Source organism: Theropithecus gelada, chromosome 5 (assembly GCF_003255815.1).
Source record: "Theropithecus gelada isolate Dixy chromosome 5, Tgel_1.0, whole genome shotgun sequence".
NCBI lineage: Eukaryota > Metazoa > Chordata > Mammalia > Primates > Cercopithecidae > Theropithecus > Theropithecus gelada.
In genome coordinates, this window is record NC_037672.1 from 139,413,061 (window position 1) to 139,436,458 (window position 23,398).

The 23,398-nt window shown below is 35.7% G+C and overlaps 1 protein-coding gene across 4 annotated transcripts in view; it reads right to left on the reverse strand.

Moving 5' to 3' along the window:
• The window catches only part of INPP4B (inositol polyphosphate-4-phosphatase type II B), an 807,120-nt gene that overhangs the window by 126,906 nt on the left and 656,816 nt on the right, over positions 1–23,398 (reverse strand). For all 4 annotated transcript variants that reach the window (XM_025386323.1, XM_025386324.1, XM_025386325.1 and 1 more), the window contains one exon: positions 6,187–6,364. In XM_025386323.1, coding sequence (XP_025242108.1) covers positions 6,187–6,364 — 178 coding nt within the window. The remainder of the gene's footprint in view (positions 1–6,186; positions 6,365–23,398) is intronic.

Sequence of the window (23,398 nt, forward strand, 5' to 3'; positions counted from 1 at the left end):
ATGGACGGAGCTGGAAGCCATTATCCTCAGCAAACACACACAGGAACAGAAAACCAAATGCTACATGTTCTCACTTATAAATGGGAGTTGAATGATGAAAACACATGGACACAGGGAGGGGAACAACACACACTGGAGCCTTTGGGAGGATGGTATGGTAGGGAGGGAGAGCATCAGGATAAATAGCTAATACATGCAGTGCTTCATACCTAGGTGATGGGTTGGTCTTTGCTACACTAGTATGTTACAAAGGACATAATACATTGGTATTATTTTTGTTTGGAAGAGTAAATATGTTTGAGAAACATGTTTGAATTAAATAAAAAATCTATTCACGTATTAACCGTTTCTGGCATTGCCTATTCTTTTGTGTACATTCAAATTTCTCCTGGTATCATTTCCTTATTCTTGAAGACTTTCCTTTATGATTTGTTGTAGTAGAAATTTGTTATGAAATTTCTCAGCTTTTGTTTGCCTGAAATGGTCTTCATTTCACCTTTATTTCTGAGAGTTAGCAGGATTTTTTTTTTTTCCAGTAGCTTGAGGATGTGACTTTATTTTCTTCTGGCTTGTATAAAGCCTAATAAGAAGTCTGCTATCATTCTTGTTGGTGAATGTCAGCGAAACATGTGCCCTTTTTTCTTTTATTTCTTGGTTGTTTTCACAATGTTCTATCACTGTTTTTCAGTAACTTGATTATGATGTACCTGAGTTTATTTTTCTATATTTATTTTGTGTGGAGTATATTGAGCTTCTTGGGTTTGTAGTTTCATTAATGTTGAAAAAATTTGACCGTGTTTTCTGCCAATATCTTTATGCTTCCCTCTCTCCCTTTTTTGTCATTTCTGTTTATATGACTTGATTTTTCTTCTGGTCATGGATCATATTTTCCTGCTTCATTGCATGCTTAGTATGTGCTTATTGGATGGCAGGCATTTTGACTTTACATTCTTGGTTGTCAGATTGTATTGCATTCCTTTAAATAATGTTGGATTTTCTATGGCAAAGTAAAATTACTCGGAATCAGTGAAATCCTTTCAAGCCTTGTTTTCAAACCTTGTTATGGTAGACTAAGAGCAGTCTCTAATCTATGACTAATTTAGTCCCACTACTAGGGCCATATACTTCTGAGGACTTTAGTCAATTCCCAGTGTATTAAAAGGTCTTATCACTTTACTGGTAGAAAGATAAACTATTATCGGGCCTGTGTGACCACCAGGAATTGCTTTATAAGCTTATTCCTAATATTTATTTCTGTGGACATGGGTAGTTTATTCTCATGCATGCATAGATTGGTACTCATAAAGAGTTAAAGGCACTCATTTACAGATCTCCAGGGTTCCTTCTGTGTGAAGCTCCTTACTGTCTGGTACTCTGCTTTGTGAATTCTGGCAATCTTGGCCTCCCAAACTCTAATCTCTGTCTCTTCACCTTGAGAAGAGAGTGTTTAGGTTCCTTTTTGCTACAGCCTAGGAACTGCCCTAGGAAGAAATCTAGATAGCTATAAGAATCACGTAATTTGTTACCGATTTTCCAGTGCTTAAAAACCATTATGTCTACATTTTGTCCACTTTCTTGTTGTTTAAGTTGGGAGGGTCCATGTTACTCCATCATAAACAGCAGAAGCTCTGATTCCATAAATTTTGTATGTAGTCTCATTGTCAATATTATCTTACATTCTTATCTTTGTTTTTCTTATCATACAATTTTCTAATAACAAATTTTGTTTATTGCATACTATCACTTATTTCACCAATTAAATAATTACCATCTAAAGGCAATTATGAAAAACAGAAACATAAGTTCTATCCTGAAATTTCATTTTTACCTAAACCATTTATTCTCAAGTTTTCTTAGACTCCGAATACATACATTCACCAACCTTAAAAAAACAAACAAAATTTCTACTCATTAAGTTCTTTCCCACAGTTTGGAACTGGGATAGACCTAGGAGTCGCTATAGTGAATAAAACCATAAAAAAGTTATTCTCAGTCTTAAATAATCAGCATAACATTCTTCTCTCTATTACGTGTATCTTCAACTTCTTAGCACACTAGCTGCCTGGCATTGCTGTTACAGAAAACAACATTTCTTGAAAAAATCCTGATTGTATATGTTTCAGAATACAATAGTTTTTATTTTTCTTTGAATATAATGGAACGTTTTGGTATAGTATATTGAGGTTGAAAGAATAGTAGGCATTATAAGCTATGCGAATTTCTCAAATATGCTGTGAGTATAGCCTCTAACATTTGCAATAAAGGCCATTATTTAACTATTTAACAAATGCAATATTGCAAAACACCCCCATTCTTTTAAATTCTTAGGTTGTAAAAATTAAGAGCCATATCTATGTAGTATTTGTCATATAGCATCAAGTACAATACCACACACAATTAAGTGCTCAATAGTGCTTTTTGATGAGCAGGATAATAATGACTTTCTAAAAAAGGTCTATCAATCTCAATGGAATAGAGAAAGTGATGGGTGTTTGAACGCTAATATCACACAGATTTCTGAACTACGAGAGACACCTAAACACTGTCCACCTTCAGGCCTTTAAAAATATTATTTATTTTAGTTTGAATTTATTTTATCTCTTCTTTGTTTTTCCTTCGCAGAATTGCATACTTTTAGTCTGAGAAAAAAGGAAATGCATGTTTATCTCACTCTATTATTAACCTTTCATACTGTGTGTTAAAATTTTGGTCTATCTTTTGCCTTTTTTTGTTGGAATTATTCAGATAAACTCAGTTTGACTTTTGTTAGATTCTTACACCATAAGATTATACTATTTCTTTAATATTTTCATGAACTAATATGCAATAACCAAACCCAGTTATTCATAAGAAGGCATACCAAGAATGTTAAAATTATAATACAATTTAACTGAGTTTGTGCATATTAGAACATGAAACATTAAATGTATTCATTTTTTGTGAAATTTTAGTAGTACTCCTTCCCTGCCCCCACATTTGTTTCCTTAGTCCTATGTACAAGCATCTATATAGCAGACTGAAGATACAGCATACTGGCCAAGCTCACAGAATCTGGAGCCAAAAACACAAGGTGTGTGAGTAAATTTAATACTTCTCTGCCTCAGTTTCCTCAACTGTGTAAAATAAGGCTTCTCACAACACTTACTTCATAGAATTAGGAAGACTAAATGTTAAAATAATATTATCCACTGCATGGAACTCTGAAAATTGAAGAGCTTATAAGACTATCTCAGAGTTATTAAGCCACCAATAAATGCTAGCTATTACTGTCACTTCATCATCATAACCACTACTATCAAGAGTCTTGGAGTTCCTGGGAAGAACAGGCCTGTGTTTTATTCCCTTTTTCTACCTTTTGTGTTGAGCACAGTGACTGGAAAATAATATGAATTCAGGAATTATTTTTAGTTTATAAATTGTGTGTGTTTGTCTCTACCAACAGTGTTTAGATGGATGGAATTTTGGCTGGGGAGCCCTATCCATGTGCCTTGGTTCTCAGTAGCAGTAGAGATGATGTAAATACCTTTGGATCTACAAATATTGCCTACTCAAAGACTCCTGGAATATGACCTCTCAGCAAGTTGAATTTTTCTGTTGCCACTTGCTTTTCCCCCAGACTATATGCTTAATTGACAATGATTTAATGGCTATTGTCTTCAGGTGCAATGGCTTACCTACGAGGAGAGACGTCATCTCATCACAAAATAGAATACCTCCTGCTTCACTGCCCTGGGCTGCCCTTAGCTTTTCCCAGGTGCCCCAAGTCTACAACAGTAAACTCTTCCATGTTCAGGTGCTCAAAGGCTATGAAACCTTTACATTTCCCTGATAAGCATGAATATAGATAACTCCTTAATGTCTTGAATATGCTATATGGATAAGTCCCTAAGAAAACAACTTTAGGTACCTATTTTCCAAACATACCAGTTCAGAATCAGTAAAGGAAACCAGAGACTATCCATGAAGTAAACAGTTTTATTTTATAACCCATAGTATACAGCAAGCCCAAAACTTAAAAACAGAACTTTTAAAGCTTACATCCTGCTAATATTAAATTATATTTAAATTTAGAATACCACTAAAACGATCTCTCTTTCATACCTGAATTCATGGATCATACTTTGTTTTAAACCATGAGCTACTAACAGTTTTCATAGACTATACAAAACTGTTAACTTAGATAATTCTCTGAAATTCCAGTCATGAATTCTTAAAAGAATGCATGGCTTGCAAACTTAACTTAAAAAAAGATCCTCCTAGTTTTAAGGACTGAGAGATTTATTAGTCGACTAAACTTGTCTACTCAGTAGAAAAGAGAAAACATAGGGGAAAAAGTTGGAGCAATGCTGGATTCAAGGAGAAGAGAATGCCCATCCTAACCTCCCCCACCACCAAAATCACTGCAGCAAGTTGTAAATGATGTATGAAATGACAAATCCCTGCCCAGTGCACAAGAAGAATATAAATACTGCTCTGTAATCACTGCAGTGGTGTGCTACTCGCTAAAATTTTCAGCTTAGGCGAACCCAGGAAAACCTCACCTCATCTGTAAATCCGAAAAAGAAATGAACCAAAATGAGATGATATTATTTTACTGTATGCAACAACCTCCTCTTTTTTCTCTTTCCCTAGCCATAAAAAACATACTTATTGAATATCTAGAATACTTAGGTGTTACTAAGGCATTTGTCTAAGAAAAATTTTTAAAAAAACTTTTGAATAAGGAAATGTCTAAATCCATATATTAGATGGAGGACACTAGAAAGAACTTCCATTCTGGAGTCATCCAGACCCAGGTTTGAACCCAGGTTTTGTTTGAATCCTGTATTTGACTCTAGCTGCATGACTTCTCATGTTTTTAAAATTTCTCTGAGCTTTAGCCTTTTTCTGTGTTAAATGAAAATAATACGTTCTCCATAATTCTGATGATTAACTAAAATGACATAAAGTGTGAAGCCCATTGCCCTATTTGACACAAAGTAAGTACTTGCAAAATTTGGGTCAATATTTTCCTCCCTTTTCATGATGGAGGCATGTGTTCTGGCATGGAAGGAACGCTGCATTTTGAACTGGAAGTTCTGAGTTTGGTTTTTCACTTTTTAATTTATTAGACAATTCACTCAAACTTTCTGAATAGATATTAACTATTTTTTTCCATGAAAATAGGTATGTTTTCTCCTACGAAAATAACATATAAAAATGTATAAACTGAAATGTTAAATAAGTATAAGATATTATTATAAATTAACATACCTGAATAAAAAGTATGGACATACATAAGATCCAAGTTTCTATGAATCTGTTCTTCAGAGAGGTGAAAAACTATACTTTTGTCTTATTCTACAATTACAAGAATTTTCTTTGGTCAGTTTCTTCAAGGGCATATTTACTAGAAGTGTCTCATAAAAAAAATTACACGATCTCCTTAAAATGCAGAGGTAAAGGATGCACACATTGGAAGTGGACTCCAGGACACTGATTGTACATTGAAAATCAACTGTCACTTGTCTTTTTCTGTCTCAGCTTTCTATCACACAACTAGCTGCCCTCGTTAGCTCTGGAAGTTGATATTGAGTGTCTACCCCATGCCAGACTAGCTCTCCTTTCTGCGGATAAAGGAACAAGTCACCTTTGGAAAAACTAAGACTTAGATTCTACTGCTTTTCAAATAACTAACACATTTGGAAATTTTTAGAATCTCTCCTCAGTAAATAATGTTGTAGAGAGCAAACCGAGGCAGAGGAAGGACCCCATACAGACTAATGTAAATCCACATCAAAGTTCTGCCTTCAAATGAAGTGTCATTCCTATTCAAATGTAAAGCTTTACATGCATAAAAATTAGGTGATCACCAGAGGAAAATAAAGTAATTTTCAAAATCTCATTTAATTCACTTAATAAGACCATAAACCAAAGAAAATGAAAAATGCCAAGGAAAAGAGAAGATATATACTAACCAATAACAGGTTTCATTTCCTACTAGGAAAAAAAGAGAGTGCTCAGTAAGATTTGAACAGAGAATGAGGCCAATTCATTTTGATCCTGTGGCAATACTTTGAAGCTTACTTTTTAACCTACTCTATTCTACATTTCCAGATGCTATGAAAGGCAATGTATGCAGAAAGCCAGACCGATGGGGATTTGAGTATTTCATTTTCCCAACTATAGTGATGATTTGGATCTTACTTTTTCTGAAAGCATCTTTAAAGAATTCTTCAGGCTGTCTGGAGAATGCTGGCTTGCAGAATTAAGCAGTAGGTCTGCATGGGTTGCTACAAGAGGTTGTAGTTGATTGATGTTGCTGAGCACTTCTTTTGCTTTGGCTGTGTTTTCAGGTGAATAGTAAATAAACTGGTATCCGGTACTGCAACAACAAAGATAAAAATAAGTTACACAAACAGCATAACGGATATTCAGCCCTTAATACCAGATGGCAAATGATAAACAAAACTCCAAGTATCACTCTTTCCTATTGATCAGATAAGAACTGTCCTAAGAGATTTTTAATAACGCAGTAACAATTTTTATGTAAGGTGACAAAAATACTTTTTAAAACTAGGTAATCTTGTCTTTGCTAAAACACTGGGAAGATTAATACTAATATTTGACATGATTACTAATACTAATACTTGACATGACACATATGTAATCATGTCAAGTAACAGTATTCAAAACAAATTAGTATTACTATTGATTTCTAATGAACTTGAGGCCACGTAAGCCAGTGGGAAAAGCGAGCTTTTATATTCAGGCCAATCTCAACTTAAATCCTGGCTTGTCACTAACTAGCTGGGTGACCTTCGGCAGCTTTCTTCCTCATCAGGAAACTGGTAATCATCATTCAAACGATTCTATAAGGTTTGTAACATTAGAAGTCATTCATATAAAGTGCCTAAAATTGTGCTTGGCACAGAGATAGCATTCAATAACTACTACCTAAAGTTTCCCCCCCATGTTACTAGGTGAGGGCTGTGGAGGAAGTAAATTTTAATAGCTGAGAAATGAGGAGAAAATTAATGAATGTCAAGTGGGCACATGGACAAATATATTGGATAGAAAAAGGACATTAGTAGCAGAATGCTATTTCATGGTGTTATTTTATCATGATACTTTTTCTTGTTATGGTTTTCCATTTAACATACAAAGAAATCTAAAACTGATTATTAACTAAAGAATTAATAGACTTTTTTTTTTAAGAGACAGGATCTCACTCTGTCACCCAGGCTGTAGTACAGTGGTGCAAACAGAGCCTACTGCATCACCTAACTCTCAGTCTCCAGTGATTCTCCCACCTCAGCCTCTTGAGTATCTGGGACTACAAGTACAAGCCACCACACTTGACTAAATTAAAAAAAAAATTCATAGAGACCAGTCTTACTATGTTTGCACAGACTGGTCTTGAATGCCTAGCCTCGAGCAATCCTCCCCTCTTGGCCTCCCAAAGTGCTGGGATTACAGGCTTGAGAATTATTGACTTTTATAATAATCATCTAGGAACTACTCAAGCACGTTATGGGAGTAGGGATTTTTTAGAGTGAAGGAATCTTTGATCCATTTCATTAGGAAAAGGCATTCCAGCAGGAAAGCTGCAAAACAGCAAAACAGTGGCTAGAAGCAAAGAAGAGGGAAGTAACGACTCGTGCATTCGCAAGATTGGTGTAAACTTGCTTACATCCCATTATACCCAAATATCAAGACATTTTTTCAAAACACTTTGCAGTCAATGTTAGGTATTTACTGAATATGTCTACTACATTTTTACCAGCTCAATTATTTAAATTCCATAATTTTATTTCTCACCTTGAAACCTCAGACACCACTAAGAAAAACTGACATCTAGGAAGCATTCTCTGTTCTATTCCTCTCACACTAGTGATTTTTCAGGGGAAAATTACCAGAATCTTTAAGAAAACAGTTTGTTTTTTTTTTTTCAAACACATAATGAATATTCCTCCTATTTATTTACTTATTTAGTAAAAGATTAAAAGAAATGCTCTTTGAGGCTTGGGCTATTCAGAAGATTGAACAATAAGTCAATGAAGGTATCAGGTTTATGAAGGCTAAAGAAACGCACTACTAGTTTATGACCCTTACAGATATTTGCTCTCAATTTTTTACTTGTAGACTTTTAAATGTCAGAAGTGAGGGCTTCAAATAAAACATACCTTAATTTGCTATTATGTATCTCTTAATGCAAGTTAAAGTAAATGAAAAATAACAATTGTGAGGCGAGAAAAGGAAACAGCAGTCCTTGCCAATTCTTTGTGTCTCTTTCTGACTTCTTGAGTGGTTAAGACAGATCTCATGCAGGAGTGTACTAAGGACTTTAGAAAAGAAATCATGAACTCAGGCTGGATACAAAGTTTAATCCGTAATAGACTTTAATAAATCAAACAGCTCCACATTATTTTTGCAAAGAAAATGATTCTCTAAAGATACAGATGTGTCACCAGAATTTAAACAACGTTTGATACCCAGCAGTTCCGAGAGCAGAAAGCAGGACCTACTTACAGACCCAATGCAGAGCCATGTGGTCGCTGCTATGTGATCCCTCTTTGCAGGTCTGCTATTCTGTCATCAGAAGTTGCTTCCTGTGTCCTCTTATGGCTATTTACAGACTCCCTATGGCTTAGCCTTTGGAAAGCTAGAATACTCATGGCCTTGTGGGGTCTTCCATCTCTCTCTTCACATGACTGCTTTCTGAATGTGTCTTCTCTGGTCTCTCATACACTCACTTCTATCCATTCCATTTTACTCCTATCACTATTGCTTGCCTTCTTTACTATTATTCTTTCCCAGAAGTTCACTGTTACTGTTTTCCTGAATATTACTACTTTCATTATCAAATTCCCTGACAGTCTCTAATCCATTCTTCTCTAATTCACACATTTCTAATATGTATTCTGCACATGTTCTTTACTTGTGTCCTAGTTGAATGGTGCTCAAATTTTAGCAGTCACAATGAGATTCTCTTGGGGTTGAGGATAGGCCTCAATGTTTCCTGAAAAAATGCAGATTCCTTGGCAACATCAAGAGATTCTGCTTTAGTAGGGTGTGGCATTTGTGACAAGCACCTCTGGAGATACAGATGTAGGGACGGAGCATCTTTAGAGGTACCCTGTCACTGTTTTGACTGAGATCCCCTGTAAACCCTTGATCATGCTACACAAGGACTCTGATAAAAGTTCCCTCTTAAGGTATTCAACTTTTCTTAGCACCTTTTACAAGGCTACTTTTACACCCCATCTTATTCACACAAGTTGCTTTGGTTCCCTCCTCATTACCAGTGTTTGCTCTCCTAACCTTTTTCATCATCATTTCATCTTTTCCCTCCCAATATATTCCCTTTCCTCTCCCCAATACATTCTTCAATCACCATGATGGGACATAATCCTAACTTCTGCCTCTTTCTCCTAATTCAGTCTTCTTTGGAGCAGAGTTATGTAGCAGGCATCGGTTGAAGTCTTTTTAACGATGAACACCTCACCTAGCGAGGCTGAAAGATTCATTTTCCATAATAAAAGCCAATGCTGGTGTCCAGGATGAAAGGATGAAATAGTATGGTATGGAAAAAAATCACCACTCACAAAATAATTTTAAGTATACATAAATTTTATCTACCTATTCAGTGCCTTACTCTTTAAACATGTCATATATTTTAACAGTTATAGCTTCGTAAATGGGAAGTAATAAGTATAATTTAATTATCTAGATAAAAAGAATATAGCTAAACTCTATTTTATAGTAGTACAAAATTTAAACTGGATCCAAACACTTGAGTCAACAATCAATCAGACAACTCTGGAAGAAAGACAAAATACTTACTTGGACGAAATATTTTGTAGAATATAAATAGTACTGCAAATCACAGATAATGAAAATTGAAATTAGTTTCATATTTTTTCTATAGATGAGAGAGTGAATTAAAGTGTACTATATACTTTAATATATTCATTTAAATAAGGTAATTTAATATATTTAATATTATTTTCATTAGAATGCACACCCACATCCCCATCCTCACATGTTTGTGTGTGTGTATGTTGTTACTATCCATGTCATATTTTGGAGTTGTAAAAATAATATAAAGCACATAATGAAGTAACATTCACATTCATAAGCTCTAATTGCTAACCAAAGTACAATGAAAACAAGGACTTATATATCCCTGAGTGTATATTTGTGCCAGTCCCTTTTTCCTGGTCTTCCTTATTTTCCTATCCACTTGTTGGCTTGCTCCAAGACTCAGTTCTTGGAACTCTTTTATCTACATGTCCCTCCTAAGTAATCTCATGGTTCAAATAAACATGTTGCACTAATGATTTCCAAATCTTCATCTCTAGCCTAGACTTTCACCCTGAACTCCAATGAAAACAAAAGCTCTCCTGTTTACAGATGCAGCTTAACATGTCCCAAACTGATCCCGAGATCTGCTCCCCGCCTTCAACACCCAGCTCCTTTGCACTCTTCCCCATCTTAGATTATGGCAGGTCCATTTAATATTGTCTGTCATTCTTTGGCTCTTATCTTTCATCCAAATTTTCAGAAAGTCGTGCTTTTTCCTTCAAAATATATCCAGAATCCAACCACTTATTTCCACATTCATTGCAACCACCCCATCATTCCTACCACTAGGATTAGTGCAATAGCTCACAAACTGGTCTCCACTCCTCTGTACTTAAACTTATCTATTGCAAGATAAACAAGATATTGAAGTCCTTGATTTATGCTTAGGGTTTGAAGAAGGCAGGAGGCAGACAAGAAGAGAAATACAATTTATTTTCCTTAACTCCTTAACCACAAGTGCACATGGTGGGACTTGCTCTATTACTTATTCATCCTTTCACTTTCCACTCCATTGCTACCTCCACTCCTTAATCTGTTTGCTCAACCAAGCTACTACTTTGCACAGCGGAGTCATTAAAAAAGATAGATGAGACATGAGTAACAGGCAAGGAGGAAAACAAAAAAGAAAAGACAGGGAAGGTGGGGCATGAACAGAAGGGGATTGGGATTGATGACTTTAGGGAAAAATGACTTAGAGTGGTGTGTCTCTTCTCCTGTGGCAGAATTAAATGTCCAGAGGAAAAAAAAATCTAGAACATCTAGAACTATTTCCACTTATCTTTTTCTAGCTCAAACACACCCTGTAAAAAACAAAAAACAAAAAACAACAACAAAAGAAAACAATGTGGTCTCTTGAATCCGGAGAACTTGAATACTCTCAGTTCTGACTGAGAAGAAAATAGTGTGGATCACAAAAGAAAATTTACACCTTAGTGCACTTAAATATACCCTTCTGGTCTCACACGGTTTAATAACAGGCTTTCTGCCTCTCTGCTTTCCCCAATGCACACTTTCCATTTTCTACAAGAAGTGGGGTTTGGAGAAAAGAATTAGAAAACAAAAACAAAAACAAAACAGTATTTTACCTCCTATGGATTTCACTTATATAATTAAATGAGCTATATGATCTGTACTTAAATTAATATTTATCTTTACTCCTGTTTTAAAAAAAATCACGGTTTTGAGCTGGGCGCAGTGGCTCACACCTGTAATCCCAGCACTTCGGGAGGCCAAGGCGGGCAGCTTGCCTGAGCTCAGGAGTTTGAGGTCAGCCTGGGAAACATAGTGAAACCCTGTCTCTACTAAAATACAAAAAATTAGCCAGGCGTGGCAGTAGGCACCTGTAGTCTCAGCTACTCAGGAGGCTGAGGTAGGAGAATTGCTTGAACCTGGGAGGTGGAGGTTGCAGTGAACCAAGATGGCCCCACTGCCCTCCCGTGTGGGCAACAGAGCAAAACTCCATCTCAAAAAAAAATAAATAAATAAAACTAAGAAATCATGGTTTCAAGAAAATTTTAGAATCAAAGAGTGTTCTGATGAAAAGTTGATTCTGTCATTTATTAGCTCTGTGACAAATGATGCCAATTAAGCAGGAAAACAAAATTAGCATTCATTTCTGCTCAAAATTCCCCCTCTAAGAAAATGTGTTTATTGGCTCAGATCACAGTGGTTTCTACTATTCCACTTTTCAGTTTGCAAGTTCTTAGTTGCACTTTCTAAACCACTGAAACCTCTTTTTTATGCACATCCTTTACTTAGCCCTACTCTTGCTTTAATGCAAATTTTCCAGGTACCATTATATGACCTTTAAATAAGCAAAGTCCAATGTGCTTTCCTGTCCAATTTCCTTTCCTGGCCTATTCCCACTTGTCCATGAGTTCACTTGCCTTGATTTCCTTTGCCATCTTCCAAGATCTAGTCAGTTCTATTTCTGCCTAGTATGGCTTCTGGTATTTTCATGTTGTCCCTCTGCCAGGGTGTTATGAGGATAATACCCAAACCTGGTCTCCTGATTCCTTCCAACCTCGAAACCTTCTCAGCTTCATCCTAGGCCTTATGCCCTAATATACTTTAATCAAGTATAGGATAAGAAAGATCCAGGAGTAAAAATCATTCCCCAGTACTCTACAAATATAAATGTTCCTTTGACTGCAAACAGGCATGAGAGACCTTTTTGGGGTGACGAAAATGTCCTAAAATGGGATTGTGATGTTGACTGCACAACTCTGAAAATTTACTAAAAATCTTCAAATTATATACTTCCAAAAGTTCATTTTTATTCTAGAAAAACTATACTACAATAAATTTCTTTTAGAAAAACCAAATCTTTCCAGCATAAGACATTATAGACTAACAATTATGATTCTGCGATAATACAAAAAAAAAAAAAACACAGAAGGTACATATATAAGCCATTTTATTTTTTTCCATGTTAAATCAGACAATACTTTAAGCAATCCCTAATAAAGCCAATATTTTATACTGCATAATTTATGCTAATAATTTAAATCTCCTCCTCTATCACGTTAATAGATAATAATCATTGGGTACATACACACTATGGGCCTAGCATTATGTTAAATGTTAGTTTTTCAGGGATTATATTATTTAATTTTGACAACAATCCTCTAAGGAACAAATATTAATCCAAGATGTAGAAACTGAAGCTTGAGTAAGTTAAGTAACTTGACCTGGGTCACACAAACTAGCACAGATGGTAAAACTAGGTTCAAACCTGGGTCTTTATTGTTACACAGTTTGAACTCCTAATTATGTTTTACTATCTTTTGAACACAGTATCAACCAATTTTAAATTTGGAAAAATTAAAATGCTATAACTAATATGGGAAACATCTTTAATAAGTATCACTTATAAATATTAAAATAAACTATAATTAAAGAAGTTATCACCTAATTAAAACAAAGTTCATTAGAGATGTATGATTCTATTTTATAACACAGATTGAAGAATTTCAGAATTGTCTCACAGTAAATTATTTTCAACAAATATTTAATAACTACTACTCAGTCAATGAATTAAGAAAAGCAAAAAGACAGAGGTACTCAGTTAACAAGGTAATCAGTGGATCATGTGTAATGATGCCAGCCCACTAAATGCTACATGCAGGGCGGGTAGTGAGAAAGAAGAAAAAGGGAAATACTATTTTGTCTGAGTCTTTTTCCCACAAGAGCTTGCAACCTAAGGCTCTAGACGCTTGGTGTCTATGAATATCCTGAGGACAGCTGCAGTTTCAGGGCTGGCTTACTAACCACTCAGCACTAAAGTTCCTTACATTCCTGAGAGGAATGGAAAAGGATGGCAATTGCGTCCAACTGTTCTAGGTTTTCCGAGATTGGAGAATCTTTTTGTTACCTAGTTTCCTTATTTGCTGGAAGTAGAAGTTGCAAAAAGATTTTACGAAAACATTTCTCTTATTTTACAACTAAAAAAAGGAGGAAGGATAAAACAAATATTCAAAAATAAATATAACTGTATTTATCTGTGGCATTCTAAGTAAATGTATTAACCTTTCCAACACATTCACTGATATGATTAGATTGATGTCTTCTGTATATATGTCATACTTCCTTTCAGGCACATTTTTTACATACAGCTCTACATAACTCATAATTCACAGAATAATTGAAATGACTACATAATATTCAGCTTTAGTGATGCATAATAGTTTGCTTATTCATTCATCAATTCAAAATGCTTACACTATTTTACTATTATGAATGGTAATCTATGAATATCTCTGAAAAATTTACTCCTTTTATTTTTATTGTGGCCATATTCCTTAAAAAGTGGTATTCCTAAGGGGTATCTGAAAGGGCTGTAGATAGAAAACTGGTAAGGCTAGAGCTTTAAAAATATTTTTACTGACTACTAGGCAGAACAATTTTAGGCAGATTAACATAGTAACTGACTCTGAGTGCAAATCACCACATCAATTCACATGATTTTTAATAGCACAAATAATTTATTTTAAACATTATATTCTCTTAAAGACCCATAGGGAATTGAGTAGACCAACTACATTTTATTTCTCTCTGGTGGATAGCAAAATCCCTTCCTAAGTTAACATTGCACATTTATGAAGAGGATGCTTGTGTTGATCATCTTTTGACTGCTTGAGGGTAAATGAGTATGGAAGAAGAACTTGTGAGTAAGGACAGAAGTCTAATTTCCTAGGTTTGGTTCTGTTATTAGCTGCACTGGTGACTGAATCTTTGGTTGTTGGTATTTTCATCAATAAAATAAGTAGGAGAATTCATGCTTTCTGGGATCCTCCATACGTTCTATGATTTAAAATATTATTGGCTGGGCACGGTGACTCACGCCAGTAATCCCAGCACTTTGGGAGGCTGAGGTGGGCGGATCACGAGGTCAGGAGATTGAGACCATCCTGGTTAACACGATGAAACCACATGTCTACAAAAATTACAAAAAATTAGCCGGGCGTGGTGGCGGGCGCCTGTAGTCTCAGCTACTCGGGAGGCTGAGGCAGGAGAATGGCATGAACCTGGGAGGCAGAGCTTGCAGTGAGCCGAGATTAGGCCACTGCACTCCAGCCTGGGCAACAGACAGAGACTCCGTCTCAAAAAAAAAAAAAAATTCTTAATGTGAAAAAAAGCACAGACTCAACAAGATTATTTTCTTATTTCTCAAAATGTCTCTTTAATGGAATATAAACAACTGACCTTATTAATTAAGCAATGGAAATGAATGGCTTATTTCCTGTACCCCCTTTCTCAGCTGTCTTGGCATTTACCCAGTTATAGAAACCAGAAACCTAAGAGTGCTTCAATCCTGCCCAGTCTCCCTCAAGCCGTCATCTAACTGGATTTAAATTCTGTTAGATACTTCCTTAAAATCTTCAACTCCCCAGGTACCTGTTTTCCCTCATGCCACTATTATAATAGTCTAATTGTTTGCAATTCTTCTGTTCTCTCTACACTGTCACTCCTAATACTATGATCATGCCAATCTTCAGCTGAAAACCTACCAATTGCAGTATCCGCAGCCTACAGGGTGAACTGCCAGGAGCTGACATAGCAAATAATTGTTTAAGATTTGGTCCCTGCTCCCTGCCCAGCCTAACATCCTTTCACATTCAACTACACTCTAGCAGCTGCTCTGTGTTGCTGGAGTTTATAAGCCAAGGTGCAGTGAACGGCACTGTCATTCCCCAGATGTATGTGGGAGTCTTCCTTGATACCTCTAGGTTCTTACCTCCACTCCTAACACACATACACAACTCCCAGTTGCCCCTAAATACCTCTGTAATTTATCTCCTCTCCATCTCTGCTGACACTATAAGCCAATCCATCTTCCTTCTCTGATGGGGTTACCACAATAATCAATTATTAATGTAAGCCTCATCACAAGGAAGAGGACATTGAAATAATTCAGGCAGTCTTCTCTAATAACGATTTTCCAATAACAGTATTTATCTCATGTAACACAGCCAATTGTTTGATTTTTCCATGACATAAATTCCATATGTACATTTTTAAAAGTTTATTATCTTGTAGAAAAAAAAAAGAGATGTTCTACAGTTAACTTTCAAACCTCTGAAAAATATAGTATATTGTATTTGTAGATGCCTGGCAATTTATTTGTAGATAAGTTTCTTTTCTGCTGTATGCTGCCTTTGCAATGATGACTGTCAAATATCTAGAACAACAGACAGCTTTAAAACTATTCTGGAAACCACTTGGCTTTTAACAAGTTCAAAAGTTCCTCCTTGGATTTAGTGAATACTGCGGAGATAACATAGTGTGTCATGGTTTAAAATGTTGTTTCAGTTTACAGCAAAGGAGAAAGGTAACTTCTGATTTACAGAAAATAAATCCTCAAATCATATTATCTTTATATATTTAGTTTCAAAAGTAAACAGAAAAAATGTATTTTTTCCTGTAATTTTCATATTAGACTTAACATTTTTGCTTTTAAACCCTAATCTTCTTGATTATTTTTTTCTGACATATCTCCAGGTACACACATGTAGCCACAGCTATAGCGAAGACAAGGAAACCCAAGAGTGAGAGGTTCAGTGGCTTTCTGAAATCCTACAATAAGACTGGTTATGTATTTTGTCATTTTCAGACTCCCCTCTTCACCAAATTTCATATTATTAAAAATGTAGGGATAGTTTAGCAAATACATTTTGTCATTTACAATTGAAGTCATTTTCTTTAAAATAAATATTTAACTTTTTAAAATTCTGAACTGTCATACTATACACAGTGCCTCTTGCCTAAACATCAGATCATTCTTTGCCTCACAAGCTTTTGGACAGGTTATTGGAAGAATGCCACAACTTGGAAGTGTTAAAGTCACTACTGTATTATTGATATTGAGTCAGGTTTTTAAGTTAGCCATTTTTTAAATAAATTGTCTCCCTTCTTTCAGAAGACATAAAAGCATATTTTCCCTTGCTAGTGAGGTACAAGGAAACACTGATGTTATACCTGCCAAATATATGTACAGGTTTTGTTACCAAAACCTATAAGACATTTCCCACAAGTGCCTCTTTGTTTGTTTCTTTTTCCTAATTCCAAAAAAAGTCTCTATGTCCACTACCTAATTCCGTCACACTGATCTCTTCTTCAGGCATAGTCATTGGTTCTTCCCTTTGCTCTTATGGCAGGCAACCCTTTGATGTTATTCATTCATTCCCCCATGTATAGGTCCATTCATCAAACACTTATCAAGTTAGTCCCTGGGGATACTGACTGTGGTAAACTGGACAGACACATTTCACATTCTCAGAGCACATATAGTCTAGAGGGATTTTGTACACTGGAGGCTTAAAGCAGACTTGGCTTAGACAAGGAGTCAGAAGAAGCTTCCAGGCAGAAATGATTTTAAGCTAAGATCTGTGGTGGTGAGAAAGTTCTCTCTGATTCACTATGGAGGGCAGTGGGGAGGGAAAGATGATGGTGTCGTGGTGCGAGATGAAGCTGGAGAAGAAACCAGGGCAAGATCACATGTATATATTATTGCAACTTAGATTTTCTCCTGCAAGCAAGAGGCAGCTAAAAAATGTTTAAAATTATGAAATCACAAGAATAAATATTTGCCTTTAAGAAATATAATTCCAACAAGATAAGGATAAATGATTGGGTGAGAGCCAGTCTGGAAGGAAGGACAGTAATTAAGAGGTTTGATAATAGAATATTTAAAAGACAGTGGTTCTATGGGCTAGGATTCTTAGCCCATATTTTATTATTAAAATGAATAACTTCCAGATATATAAGAAGGTAAATTAATTTTAAGAGAAAGCAAGGGAGAAAAAGTTGTCAAGGATTTTCAGGTGCTACACTGAACAGTGGGGTAGATGATCATACCTTTTTATTAAGAAACATAACACCCAAAAGAAGCAAGTTTGAGAGCCAAAGGGATGCAAAATGATTCAATATCTCAATCTTGAGGTGTATGGGAGATATGAGTAAAGTGGAGCTACCTGCTAGATGCTTATAAACATAAATATAAATATAAATACATATATGTATATATTTATATGTATTTATACACCTCATTAGCCATACCTCTACTTCACACATGAATAATATCCAAATTCATATTTCTTAACTAAGAAGCCTTAGTTTCTTAGTTAAGAAAGAAGTCCTCTTAACTAAGTGTAGTTATATTAAGTGTAGGAATTTATCTAGAAGAAATACTCAGAAATTTGCAAAGATATGTGAATAAGGATATACCTTGCAAGTGCAGGTGGTTCTAACCAAAAACTTAGGAACAATCTAAATGGCCATCAATAGTGTATTGGTTAGATAATTATGTTAAATCAAACCAATAAAATCCTACTCAGCTTACAGAAAGAATAAGATTTCCATGCACTAAATTAAGAAACTGCCTAAGCATTTTTGTGGAAATGTATCCCTTACATATATTTACATAAATAATAGCTAATATCGATTAAGACCTCATCATGTGCCAGGCACAGTTATAAATGCTTAGTATATATAAACTCATCAAATTTTAAGAACAACCCTCTGGGGTAAGCAATATTATTTCCACTTTACAGATGAGGAAACTAAGGTACAGAAAGGTGTGGTAATCTAATGTCACAAAGACAGTATGTGAGAATCAGAATTCAAATCCACACTGGGAGTAGAGTCTATGAATTGTCTGAGATGAAAGTTTCTGCTTGTCCCAGAATGGGGGACAGAAAAATTAAACAGAGTTACAGAAAATTCAAGAACATCATATTCTCAAGATTTGAGTTTGTGGACTAAGAGAATCACTGCTAAAACTTAAATAATTTGACATTCCAAGAAGAAATCTTGCTGCAAAATATATTAAACTGCTCAGATTGGTTTGTTTAAAAAAAAAAAAAAAAAGGACTGGAACAGGTAGGCTTTCAACTATACAAGCCTCTTTATTCCTTGAATTTGTGGGCTATAAACAAATTTTGATTTTGTATACAGCTACAATGAAAATAAAAGAGAAGGAAAAACTGCATTACAAATTCACTTATTACAAATTCAGTCAGGATCATGTGAAATTGAGCAAAAGTCCTTCCATTCATTGTACCACATTTAGTTCAAAGCTTTCCTCATTATTTACTTCATACAGTATGTTCAAGTCTCAGCATGACTACTTAATTAAAAGCACTTTACTCTCCCTCTATGAAGATTTGGTGTTATATACAAGGAGTTGTATATAGGGAAGTCCACATGAAGAGAAACCTGGTGGACAGTTTTGGCTGATCTATCCCGTATTTGCCAAAATACGAACAGAGTTAAGAGCTGAGAGTAGCCAACAAGGAACTAACTCACAGAAGGAAAAAAAAATGTACTCCCAAGGAATCAAATTATAATCAAAAGAAAAACTTTAATTACCGTTTCCTTCAAAATGATATATTGTCAGCTACTGAACACAGTCCAAAAGAAAAAAAGGAACTGACAGGGGCTTTTATTTAAATTATTCTTATTTCCAGAGTGCCCATGTAATTTTACCATAATTTTTAAAAGAAAATTTTGTGACAGAAAATGTTCTTACTGAAAAGAAAAAAATAAAGTATATTCAAAAGTGAATGGGAGATAAATTTTAGCTAAATTTTAGCTATAGCCTATGAGGCTGATCTTTTTAAATTTGGAGTATTGGGCATGACTTCCAAAGAAACACAAAGATTTAAGTTGTTTTATAAATGAAGAGTATTATATTCATATTATGTGTATGTGTGTGTCTGTGTGTGTATATATATGTATCTATCTATAAAAATATATATACATTTGCATACCATATATATACACACACACACACTCTTTTGTTTTTGTTTGTTTGTTTGTTTGTTTGTTTTGAGACAGGGCCTCTCTCCGTCACCCAGAGGCTGGAGTTCAGTGGGATGATCTTGGCTCACTTCAACCTCCACCTTGCAGGCTCAAGTGATCCTTCCACTTTAGCCTCCCAAGCAGCTGGGACTAATGGCACATACTACCAAGTCTGAGTAATTTTTGCACTTTTTTGTAGAGACAAGAGTTTTGTCATGTTGCTCAGGCTGGTCTCAAACTCATGAGCTCTAGCAAACCACTGGTCTTGGCCTCCCAAAGTCCTGGGATTACAGGCATGAGCCATCACCCCTGGCCTATACTATGTATATAACTTAAAAATTAGTCATTTTGAACAGTTTTGCAGTTTTGAATTTTTAATAGAAAAAAATAACGATGTAAATTATATGTGTTAAAAAAGACTGGATGAGAGCACCCAGTATGCTACCAGTGATTGTTGTTAAGGAGGAATATTACAAGTATACTTTTCATCACTTTCTTTTGATTTTTCTGTTTTCCAGTAAGCATATTTCTTTACAAAACTGGAAAGTTATCAGTGAAATTATTTATTAAAATATATATCATTAAAGGATCAAAGTATTTCTACTTAAAATATATATGGTATGACTTATGAGTTCATACAAAATACAAAGCATAGTTAAGATCTCAGACTCTAAATTGCGCTGTCAATGACTGACAAGTCAAAGGTCTAAGTGGAACCTAGGGATCAAATAGAAAAAAAATCAAAGTAGGGAAAAAAAGAATTATCATCCCCAATCAAATAATACGATCACATTGCTTTCACCGAATGCTTCAAATCACTCTTTCATGAAAAGAAATAAACATTTTTATTCTTAAGAATGAAAGTGAAGGTGATTAAAACAAATATTTTTGTAACTACTGATTAGTCTGCTCATTTGTTACTGGAGAAGGCATAGAAATCTGATTTTATGTTTTGCATCTCCCAAATTAAGTAGTGGTTAATAGTTCTATCAGAAAAACACATTTCAAAGGTAACAGTATAAGGTTTTGCATCCAGTTCTCCCATTCCTGGTTTATTGGATGCCTACTATGTTATAGGTTAGGGACAGCTTATTTCCCTGATATGATTTTCCCCTTTTAATGTAAAAATCCTCCTATTTATAATAGAGAGTAAGAAAATATCTACCTTTATTCCTCTTTACAGTAGTAAGAAAACTTTTCAGTCCCAGAGTTTTTGCCCTGTGACTGTGTAACCATTTATCTTATAGGAGATATGGCTGCTTTAACTCTTTATGTTGTTGTTTGCTGTGGTCTGAATGTTTGTATTCCCCAACATTCATATGTTGAAACCTAGTCATGAAGGTGATAATATTAGCAAGTGGAGCCTTTGAAAGGTGATGAGGTCATGAGGAATCTGTACTTGTAATGGGAGGTCCCTGAGAGCTGCCTTGCCCTTCTACCAGGTGAGGGTACAGCTAGAAGGTGCCATCTATGAGGAATGGGCTCTTATCAGACACTCAATCTGCTGGTGCCTTGATTTTGGACTTCCTAGTCTCTAGATCTCAGGGCCGTAAGTTTCAGTTGTTTATAAATTTCCTAGTTAAGATATTTTGTTAGCAGCAGGAATAGACTAAGACCTTGCTTTACTTTTCTTTAAAGAAGGTCCCCAGACTGGGCGCAGTGACTCCCACCAGTAATCCCAGCACTTTGGGAGGCCAAGGAGGGTGGATCATGAGGTCAGGAGTTCCAGACCATCCTGGCCAATATGGTAAAACCTCATCTCTACTAAAAATACAAAAAAAAAAAAAAAATTAGCCAGGTATGGTAGCATATGCCTGTAGTCCCAGTTACTCAGGAGGTTGAGGCAGAAGAATTGCTTGAACCCGGGAAGCAGAGGTTGCAGTGAGCTGAGATCGCACCCCTGCACTCCAGCCTGGGTGACAGAGTGAGACTTCATCTCAGAAAAAAAAAAAAAAAAGTCCCAAATTCCAGCACAGGCTGTAGTTGTTGCAAGATCAAGTAGAGCCTGCCACATTCTTATCAGTAAGATTTTAGTTTATTTTTCTTAATACTTTTTGAAGTGATTTTTTTCTCTTTTCTGATTGAAATCTGGGGGAAGCAAATATTTATTAAGAGCATCTGGAGCATATTCAGGGAAGGTGGCTGTGTAACTAGGGTAATCACTCAAGACAGGCATTTAAATTAGGACCACTTGCAGGGCATTAGTTCTGTAGTTCCAAATGAATACATAGATAGTAACAAATTAAAATTCTCAAGAAGAAGCTAACATGTCCTTCATGGGCTTTTTTTTTTTTTCTTTTTTTTCATTTTAACGAAGAGTCTTGGTTTTAATTACTTTTTTGTGTTAATGAAAGAGTTAGGCTTTTAGGTCATGATCCTACTTAGTGAAAGTTCCGTCTGAATCTGATGTTCCTGACATCGAGGCAGGTGGATTGCCTGAGGTCAGGAGTTCTAGACCAGCCTGGCCAACACTGTGAAACCCTGTCTCTACTAGAAATACAAAATTAGCCAGGGTGTGGTGGTGTGTGCCTGTAGTCCCAGCTACTTGGGAGACCAGGGACAGGAGAATCTCTTGAACCCAGGAGGCAGAGGTTGCAGTGAGCCGAGATCTTGCCATTGTAATCCTGCCTGGGCAACAAGAACAAAACTCTGGGATGGGATGCAATGGGATGGGAAGGGAAGGGAAGGGAAGGGAAGGGAAGGGAAGGGAAGGGAAGGGAAGGGAAGGGAAGGGAAGGGAAGGGAAGGGAAAAAAAAAAATCTGAGTGTGGTGGCTCACGCCTGTAATCCCAAAACTTTGCAAGGCCAAGGCGTGCAGATCCCTTGAGCCCAGGAGTTCAAGACCAGATTGAGCAAGATGTTGAAACCCTATCTCTGCAAACAAATATAAAAATTAGTTGGGCATAGTGGTGTGCATCTGTAATCCCAGCTACTTGGGAGGCTGACGTAGGAGAATCACTTAAACCCAGGAGGTGGAGGTTGCAGTGAATGGAGATGGCACTAATGCACTCAGCCTAGGTGATAGAGTAACACTCCATCTCAAAAAAAAAAAAAAAACCTTAAAGAAAGCAAAATATATGTTGTAGGAATAAATTTTCCTTTCTGTTAAACAACGCTAAAAGTAAACACTTGATTCATATTTTGAGGGAGAAATCCACAAACTTTCACATCGTGTTGAAGTAAATCAACTGACACTAGGTACAAGTAGGTGTTTGATGTTACAAGAGAATACATAAGTCACAAACATCCTGATTTGGGTCTATTAAAAAATGTGTAATTAGAATTTTGCTTATCTTAGAAAGATATCAAGTTTTCAGTATGAAATCCTCTATGATATGTTCAATTGTGTGTGTCTGAACGTTACTCAAGCCCAGATTGTCCAAGATCAAAATTCTTATAGCTTTACCCTCACATTCGGTTCCATTTTGCAACTCTCTAATGAGTTTAGGATTCTCCAAACAAAAATTTCCAGTAAGTGAGTTGTAACACTTTATATCTCAATAAATATTCTTTTACTTAGATTTCCTTTCCTCTTGATATACACCAATTGAAGTTCTATATAGTTTTTCAAGTTCAACTCATTTGTGTAGGTATTTCTGGTTTTATTCTCCAAACCTTTTATCTGTCTTCAGATAGCACTATTCGTTCATAGCTATATCAGTAGTTCTCAACCCTGGCTACACATTAGGCTCACCTGGGAAGCTTTTAAAATGTATCAATCCCTGGGCCCAACTACCAAAGGCTTTGACTT